The following is a 9,570-nucleotide window of genomic DNA, read 5'->3' on the forward strand; positions in this document are numbered from 1 at the left end:
ACGTGCGTGATGCGAGCGCATCACGTGCGTGATGTGAGCGCATCAGCATCACGCGTCAGCTTCCGGGACCCTTACCGCGTCGCGCTTTTTAAAACCAAGGTCATATTACTTTTGTTGCGTTTCAAACTGCCAAACCCACTATCGTCATTTGAAGGTTGGACGACCGACCTAGGCCACAGCTAAAGTCGCACTTAGGATCGCCGACGATGGAGTTTTAGGGACCAAACTTGTGCTTTATGAATTTCTTCCTAAAAGAGGTATAAAACCTCAATTAGAATTTTCATTTGGGGGGCGGTTTATGGAATATTGCAAGCAAAAAAGGACAACTTGGAGAAAAGCTACTTCTTAGGTAAACTTTCAAATTTTGCATTTGTAACTCAAATTTAGTCATGTATGGCTAAATCCTTTCGCTCCAACATCGAGTTACTTCGATTTTGATAGTTGGTTACTTTGAGCTCTCATTGTAATCGTTGGGGACAAGTTTATTTGCATGATGTCTAACTTCAATGTCATTTTCATTTGAACATCTAATTGTTAGTCAAAACATAGATACGTAACCGTCTTAGAACTTTGATAAAGTAACAATTGATTTCATTTAGTCTGAATAGAGTCTCAGGAGTAATTCTACCAATCTTGCATTCAAATCCTTAATAAGTCGAGCCTACAAGCCTATGGCTTTGAGTTGGTGTGTTTCTAATTCGATAAAGCTAATCACACTTGAGAATTCGAGAGCTTATTCAATTTCTCATTTATGATTAAGATCCGATTGAATAACTTATTTTAAACTGTGTAAATCTAAGAAAAAATAGAGGATGTTAGAGTTTGTTAAGGACCATAATAAACTTGGGTTTGTTCTACAAGTTTTTCACTTCTGGATTCAGTGACACGTACTCGCATCTCAATCAAGATCGAACTAACGATGGATTTTTAATTGATCGGTTTAACTAGTTATTATTGTATGCTTAGTTTAGTTATTGAACCTAAACCCTGCCTTTCGTATTTACCTTTAAGCTTTCGTTCATCTTGTGCTTGAATAATCTAGTCGTAATATGTAACTAAGGGGTTGTTTACTAAATGTTTACTTGGAAAGTGCTTACTGGATAAATTTCTTCATTGGATGAACATCACAAGGGCCAAGAATTTTACCGGGTAAGAATGATGAGAAGGATGGAGAGTCTTACCCGGTAAGTGAAGATGACGACTCTTACCCAGGTAAGCGCTTACCCGGTTAATGTTGAATTTAGAATTTAATAAATAAATAAAAAAGTAAAGTTCACTTTTGGTCCCTAAACTTTGTCTCTTTCAATGGTTTTCGTCCCTCAATTTCATTTTAACATATTTGTCCTTCATATTTGACACCTCACAACAGTTTTGGTCCTTCCCTCTAATGACCATTAACTTTTTCCGTTGAATCCAATTAAATGAAGGGTATTTCAGTCGTTTTAAACATTTGCATTATTTTATATTAAAATTGAAATTATGTATATACATATTAATAGAAAATCAAAGACCAAGGGCCAAAATTGTAGTTTTTCCCGCTCATCTTCTCCGGCAAAGACCCAATCTCCGGCCAATGACGAAACTATTTCACCCTCTGCCTCTTTGATCTCACTTTTCTCTCTCTATTTCATGAAGTCTCACATATCATTGTTTTCTTTCCCAACATCATAACATCAAATCATAAACCCTTTAGCCAAATTCAATCTTTTTTGAACAATGGTTGGCAGAGGCCTCTGTAATGGAGAAGAAGGCCTTCAGTAGGAAGTGGTGCCAAGGACTTCATTGAGAAAAACCCACCTCTAAAAAACTACCACCATCAACAACCGTATCTGGTTTGGATCATAGAGGAAAAAAAACCCACCTTCATCATCTTTATCCCATCTCCCCCTCCCCTCAACGTCGTGACACAACCAGTGTCTCAATCCCCATAAGCGTCCATTCTCCGGTGAAGCCCCTCAAACTTCCACCCCTTTCTTCTTCTTTCTCAAGATACACAGTCTCCGATGAAACGTTGGTGACCCCCTTTCTGCCCACATCAACAAGAAATCTTCGAGTCTTGAGAAGATTAATTTTCACAATAGAAGCATAGTCTCACAGCCAACAACCTAGAGGGGGGAAAAATGGGTTAAGTCACCGATGGAGAGGAGGGAGGTAGGTGTTGACCTGAAACAGACAACAGAGGGGGAGGGGTGGTCGGAGTTGCTGTGAAGGGTTCATCGACGACAAACCGGGGTGGGCGTCGGAGGTCATCGACGACAAAGTGAGCGTTGTATTTTCCACTATGTGCCTCTCTCCCTCTCTCTCTCTCTCACACACACACACACACATATATATATATACACACACACACCCACGAGTTAATTACATAGCATGTCCAATAATTTGATGGTTTTTATAAACATAAGAAAAACAAAAATAATGTTTAGAAGGACTAAGATATCCCTCATTTAATTAGATCTAACGAAAAAAAGTCATAGTCGTTAGAGGGAGGGATGAAAACCATTTTGAGATGTCAAACATGAAAGACAAATTTGTTAGTATAAAGTTGAGAGACGAAAAACATTAAAAATGACAAACATTAGGGACCACAAAATAAACTTTACTCTAAATAAAAACATAACATCAATATTAGCCAATGATTAAATAATTTGTATATTTTATAGGGCTAGACTAATCGTATCCTCTAGATTGTCAAATAAACCCCTACCTAGTAATTTTATTTCTACACATATTAATATCAAATTTCACTTTTTACATTACCAATACATGGATCAACCTGATTTTAACATTAAAAAGATACAAATAACAATCCTTTTTATAACAAAAATCAAGCATGACATAACACTAAAAATTTTCTTAATAAGAAATTATTCTCTACACATTCAGTAATCATTACCATACCATAATTCATAATTAAAAATCATGTATCACTTAAAAATCACAGAATTACAGTGGAACAATATTATTTATATTTTTATATCAGAATTAAGTCAATTTATTCATTGGGAATGTAAAAAGTAAGTATTCATATTAATGTGTGTATGAAAATAATTCATAGGTACAGTCATATGGATGCATTTAGCGATACAAACAGGGTGCATTTAACACACTCCATAAAGTATTGGATGGTCGAATAATCACAAAAGAAATCACAACAAATACACATTTATATTTAATGACTAGTTTAATCGAATGTTTCAAGTTTTTTGAGTAAAGAAAACCTTATTAATATATTCTCGGAAGTCGTATTCAGTTTTGGTATTCTTATAGGATATAGGATAGTTTCCTTGATCTTTAAAAAAAGTTATACGCCTAGAAAAACTTGAATTACACCACCTCCAAACTATCAAAATGTTCTGCTTTAATGATATGATTGGCTTATTCACACAACTCTTTTAGACTGTTTACTTGCGACTTATACACATGAAAGGTGACTTAATCGGACAAATAGAGATATGTTACATTGTCCTAATTCAGCCAAATAGACATAAAAAATCCAAATAGAGAATAAACATTCATTTTAAATATATAAAATCTAAAATATAATTAAAATAATATTGAGTTCTAACAAAATGCTTAATTATTATTTTTATAAAAARTTATATTATTAAACCATAAATAAATTATTTTATTATTAAATATAAATTAAATCATAATAAAAAATAGAATTAAAAAAGTTGCATCAAAACAATGAAAACTACTAAATAGTTAATTTGATACTAATTTTGATTTATTTTTCAAGTTTAATTATACTATTTTCAAATTTAAATTTTATTCAAAAATAAAAACATTATCTTTTTTCAAAAGCACATAAATCGTATTATATTGATAAAAACAAAAAGTAAAAAATAAACATTAAAATCAAGATTTACCCCCCTATATTACACAAATATTGTTAGAATTAGTTATTATTTTCTGTTTGTTAGTTTTAAATAGTTAATCTATTTAGTTTCCTTCTTGTATATATAGCTTTTTCCCCTTTTCTTTTCAATATACATAAAATACAGAATTCCTTTCTTTTTTTCTTTTTCTCCCAATTTCTCTCTACTCTCTACTCTCGTCTATCATGGTATCAGAGCTCTACAATCCAATCTGACTTTCTTCTCATTTTTCATTCTTCAATTTCAGTTTCTTCTTCTTCAGATTTGTTCTCGCTACTTTCTTTTTCGTTAGTCCCAATATGACTGATAAACAGACAGATAACGCAAATAAGAACATGAATGCTTCTGCTTATTCGAATCCTTTGTTTCTGAGTCAGAGCAATAATCCTGGAACGATGCTGGTTAGGAAGATCTTCGATGGAAAGAGTTTTGGAGCTTGGAAGCGTGCGATGTCTCTAGCACTTTCTGTCAAGAACAAATTAGGTTTTGTGAATGGGAGAACGAAGAAACCTGCAGAAGATGATCCTACTTATGATGATTGGGAGAGATGCAATTCCATTGTTATTACATAGATTCTCAATGCGATGACTAAAGAAATCTCTGAAGGATTGATATATTACACAACAACAAGCGCTATTTGGAAACAGTTGCACCATATGTTCGAACAATCAATCTGGTTATTGTTTTTCAATTGTAGAAAGAATTGAATCAAATAGCTCAAGGAACTGATTCGATTACCACATATTACTCCAGATTTAAACGAATTTGGGATGAATTTGCAACAATTGATGATTTACCTGATTGCACATGTACTGCAAGAGAAACTTGGATAAAACGCATGGAAAGGCAGCAGTTAGTGCAATATCTTTTTGGTTTAAATGATAGTTACATACAAGTTAGAGGTAATATTCTTCATGAAAAACCTACTCCTAATATTGCTGATGCTTATGCGACATTGATTCAAGAAGAACAACAAAGAAAAGTTACTGCCCCTGTGAAGTTGAATGCTGAAGGAATGGCAATGCTAGCTAATAAATATTATTTTGCACGGGAAAAGGTATTCATGAATGCTGAAACGAAAAGAAACTTTGTTTGTAATTACTGTAAGAAGAAAGGTCATATTAAGGCAGAATGTTATAGATTGATCGGTTTTCCAAAAAGTTTCATGTTTAATAATCCAAGGAGATCTTCTTCCTCTATTAATGTTGTTGAAGGTGTAACACTCTAAAATAAGGGTATTTGAAATAAGTGATATATTGAAGATTAATTATATTTTAACTAATTGAATTAAAATAATAATAATAATAATATATAAATATCTAATGGAATGTTTTTTGGAAATGCTATTCAAGTTTCAAAAAAAAACGTGGGAAGTGATTTTAATGAGAATCAAATAAATTTATTAATTGGTGAAAAAAATTGAGAGTAATGGTTTGGAAAGGTGGCAAGATTTATGGTATGAAGGAGGAATATATATATATATATATATAACCTTCCTTTTTTCAATTGAAAGAGTGTATATATATATATATGTATATGTATTCAGGCTATTCAATAAAGCTTCAAGCCAAGTGAAAAGAAAAAAAAGAAGGGGAACTTGGGAAGGACGAGACTACGAATCGAGGGTGGGAATTCGAGTTCGTAAGCGTTCAATCATCGATAATGTAATACTTTATGTTTAAGATAACATCTTATTTTTATGTAAAAACTTCTTACCGTCTTGATTGGCGGGGTTACTTGGTTGCAATGGCGGCCTAAAGGTTACCGATTAATAGTCATCGCCTTGAACGGCGACGGTTAAACCGACGGTGGTTTAAACCCGATGTCGTATCGTTTTTAGCCTCGATTGAACTATAAAACAAATGTGAGACTCCTTATAATTCTTGATTTAATATTACACTAGTGATTTGAGATTTATATATGTGTTTATCAAGCCGATTAGTTGATCGGGTAATAGATAATTTTCCGATTCAAAATAGAGAACGTAAGGTTAAAAAAAAATCGGAGTCTTAACAATTTGAAACCATGAACAAGGGGTTGTACAATTTGTCGAATACGACAATGTATCGGTCTAGCAAAAAGGTGGTTTAAAATTAATTTAAATTGAATAAATAGATTAAAGTGTTGAAAAAAGATTGATGGCTATCGAAATGCTTTAAATCACTTTACGGAGTTTACATGGCTATAAAGGGTAAATTAATCGACGTTAATGGACTTTCATAATAGGAATAAATTGTTGTATTTGTAGTTATAATAGTTGGCGCAATTTAATTAGGAGTTGGAAATATTATAAAATGTCAAATTGACGTTATAGGACGTTGTAAAACTTAAAGCTTGGGGTTTAACAATATTCGACGTAGGTTAATCGAATTGACTAAGTGGTAACTTCAAAAGTCACTAGGTTTGATCTTATTAACATAGTTTTGACTTTTGGGTCGATTTTTGAAGAAAACCTAGTCATTAATTGATTATTATGGTTTAATAATTAAAGGTTATTAGTTAGGGAGATCATTCGACAATCTACACAGTCAGGTGAGTATTCATGAGATTTTAACTGAGATGCATGCTTATGTATAAATTATTTGAGCATTACGATATTTTTTATGTACATGTTTATGGGTTTATTACATGTATATGAATTATTATTGTGGGTTGCATGCTATATGTTTACATGTTTTTAAACATTAATTAGCATGTTATAAAAGAGTTAATATTTTTGTCAGGTATGGGAAGGGATCAAAAGTCATAAGGGATGACACATCCTAAGGATGGGTGACCGGACAAGGGATAGCCGTGTAACCAGGGAAGTGCCGATGACGCTAACATCTTAACCCGACGGAAAATTAAGAGATATCATTATTATTTCAAAAGGGTTTGAAACAAATGTGCATGTTATTTTATTTGGGTTATTGTTTATTTTATGCATGATGAGATATGTATGATTGTGCATTAAAACCATGAACTCACCGAGCTTTATAAAGATGACTATTAGTATGCATCTCAGGAGCTGGGTGTTCAAGAACGGGAAAAGGTAAAGGTTCTGCGTAGGAAATAGAACTATTATCCGAGTTATATATTATAAAATCCTTAGTATTTTAATTGAATTTATATGTAATGTAACCGATATGGGATGTGTTAGTTTTGAGATATTAATTACGATTAAATTATTGTAAGACTTCCGCTGCAATAAGGCTTTATTAGTCACTAGATTTTTGATTTTTTGTTATTATTATATTTTATTATGTGGAACCTTGTATTTGAAATGAAGGTGTTACAAGTTGGTATCAGAGCCATTAGTTTAAGAGAAATAGGTATTAAACTTGTGAGGTGTTTAGTATCACTATATATGTTACAATTAAGTTTGTTTTATTAATGTGTGACTTAGTGTTTTCCTTGTGGTTTTGTAGGAAGATGGTGCACACTATACACACTAGGTCTGTTAATCGTGGGAGAGGACGTGGGGGTAAAACTGTAGGACGGAGGGTACCATTCGGACTAGGCCCGCATTGTGAGAGTATTGATAGTCGTCACACCAGTATGGCTCCCAGTTGGAACCGCATACCCAGGGGTGACAATCCAACATCTCTAGGGAGTAACCTAACTCAGGGTTCATTTCAAGGGACACCTGTGGTAGCGCAGCCTCCCACATGCACCAACTTGGAGGAAAGGATAGAATCTCTGTAAAGAGAGAAAACTGAGTTGTGGAATAAGTTGGTCTACCTCAAGTGGGACAATGATAGGGCTAGGGGAATGATCGAAAACCTACAACGGGCACAAATAAGGCTGATAACAGAAAAGGCTAGGTTTGCTATTTATCAGGGGGCAACTGAGCAAAGAAAGATAGATCGATTTAAGGATGGCCTAAGGATAGAGATAAAGCAGTATGTGGATATGGTTAAACCAACCACGTTTGTTCAAGCTGTGGAAATGGCGACTGTTGCGATGGAAAATAACATCAAGGCAACTAGGGAGAGAAGGGAGGTCAAAAGGAAATGGGAAGCATCAAGTAAATTGACAAAGAAATCCAAGGGGGAGATGACAGATATGAAGGCACGAAATGGAGAGTTCACAATTTCTCAGTGCACCAAATGCAATCGAAGACATAAGGGTGAATGTTGGGCAGCAAAAGTGACATGTTTTCGATGCGGAAAACTCGGGCACACATCAAGGGAGTGTACTGAAAGCAAACTTTGCTATGATTGTGGGGAATCAGGTCATATACGGTCTGAATGTCCTAAAATCCAAAAGGGGACCATAAGCAATGTTAGAGTTTCAGGTAACGGGTCAGGAAGAGGGGGGAAAGAAGGAACTACCTAAAGGACCAGAACGAGCATACAACATGACTTTGGAGGAGGCTAGGGAGTCTCCTGACGTCGTATCGGGTATGTTTCTTGTAAACAATGTTTATGCTCATGTACTGTTTGATTCGGGTGCAAATGGTAGTTTCGTCTCTTCTACTTTCCGCCACTATTTGAATAAGGATGCTTGTAGACTAGGRAAGAGCTATACTGTAGAAACCGCTGACGGCAGTCAAGTTAAAATAGATGAAATAGTTTATGGGTGCACGATCTGTATAGATGGTAGAGAATTGTGTGTTAGGTTAATGCCTATGTGTTTAGGAGGTTTTGATGTGGTTCTAGGAATGGACTGGTTATCCGAAAACCAAGCACAAATAGTGTGCCACCAAAAAGATGATCAAAATTCAAACCCTCGAAGGGCAAACAATTCATGTGTATGGCGATCGTAGGAAGTGTGGTACAAGGATCATCACAAAACTAAAAGCGAGAAGGTGCCTTCAGAAAGGGTGCACTGCTTATATAGTGTATGCGGTCGACGCTAAGTTAGAAAAGGGAACGATACAAGGGGTACCAGTGGTGAACGAGTATCCAGAAGTTTTCCCGGATGAACTACCAGGACTACCACCAGAACGTCAAGTTGAGTTTCGTATTGACTTAGTGTCAGGTGTGGCTCCTGTTGCACGAGCACCTTATCGGTTATCCCCAACAGAGATGCAAGAGTTGATGAAACAACTTCCAGAGTTGTTAAACAAAGGATTTATCAGACCAAGTTCATCGCCATGGGGAGCGCCAATCCTATTTGTAAAGAAGAAAGATGGCTCAATGCGAATGTGCACTGATTATCACGAGCTTAACAAGCTCACGATCAAGAATAGATACCTGTTGCCAAGAATTGATGACTTATTTGATCAGTTACAAGGAGCTAGCCACTTCTCGAAGATTGATTTAAGATCAGGTTACCACCAGTTGAAAGTCCGAGAAGAAGATGTGCCAAAAACTGCTTTTAGAACTCGATATGGTCATTACAAGTTTATAGTAATGCCCTTTGGACTGACATGCTCCAGCAGCATTCATGGACCTGATGAATAGAGTATGTAGGCTGTATCTGGACAAGTTTGTCATCGTCTTCATCGACGACATTCTTATTTATTCGAAAAGAGAAAAAGAACATGAAAAACATTTAAGAACTATTCTAGAACTACTGATAAGAGAGAAGTTGTATGCCAAATTCTCGAAATGTGAATTCTGGTTGCGAGAAGTGCAACTCGGAAGGAATTAAGGTGGATCCGGCAAAGATAGAGACCGTCATGGATTGGGAGTGCCAAAATCTGCATCCAAAATTTGAAGTTTTCTGAGTCTAGCAGGCTATTACCGAAGGTTTATCAAGGACT

The 9,570-nt window shown here is 35.1% G+C and overlaps 1 protein-coding gene across 1 annotated transcript; it reads left to right on the top strand.

Annotated features, from left to right (window-relative positions):
• Nucleotides 1-7,631: 7,631 nt before the first annotated feature.
• Nucleotides 7,632-8,198, top strand: LOC112509115. The gene has a single exon (XM_025113981.1). It carries the CDS (start codon nt 7,632-7,634, stop codon nt 8,196-8,198), a length of 567 nt encoding a protein of 188 aa, XP_024969749.1.
• Nucleotides 8,199-9,570: the final 1,372 nt, after the last annotated feature.

This window comes from Cynara cardunculus (genome assembly GCF_001531365.2).
Source record: "Cynara cardunculus var. scolymus isolate 2C chromosome LG 3, CcrdV1, whole genome shotgun sequence".
Taxonomy (NCBI): domain Eukaryota; kingdom Viridiplantae; phylum Streptophyta; class Magnoliopsida; order Asterales; family Asteraceae; genus Cynara; species Cynara cardunculus.

Coding starts and splice junctions, on each gene's coding strand:
- LOC112509115 (XM_025113981.1), top strand. CDS start 7,632: ATGATCGAAAACCTACAACGGGCACAAATAAGGCTGATAACAGAAAAG.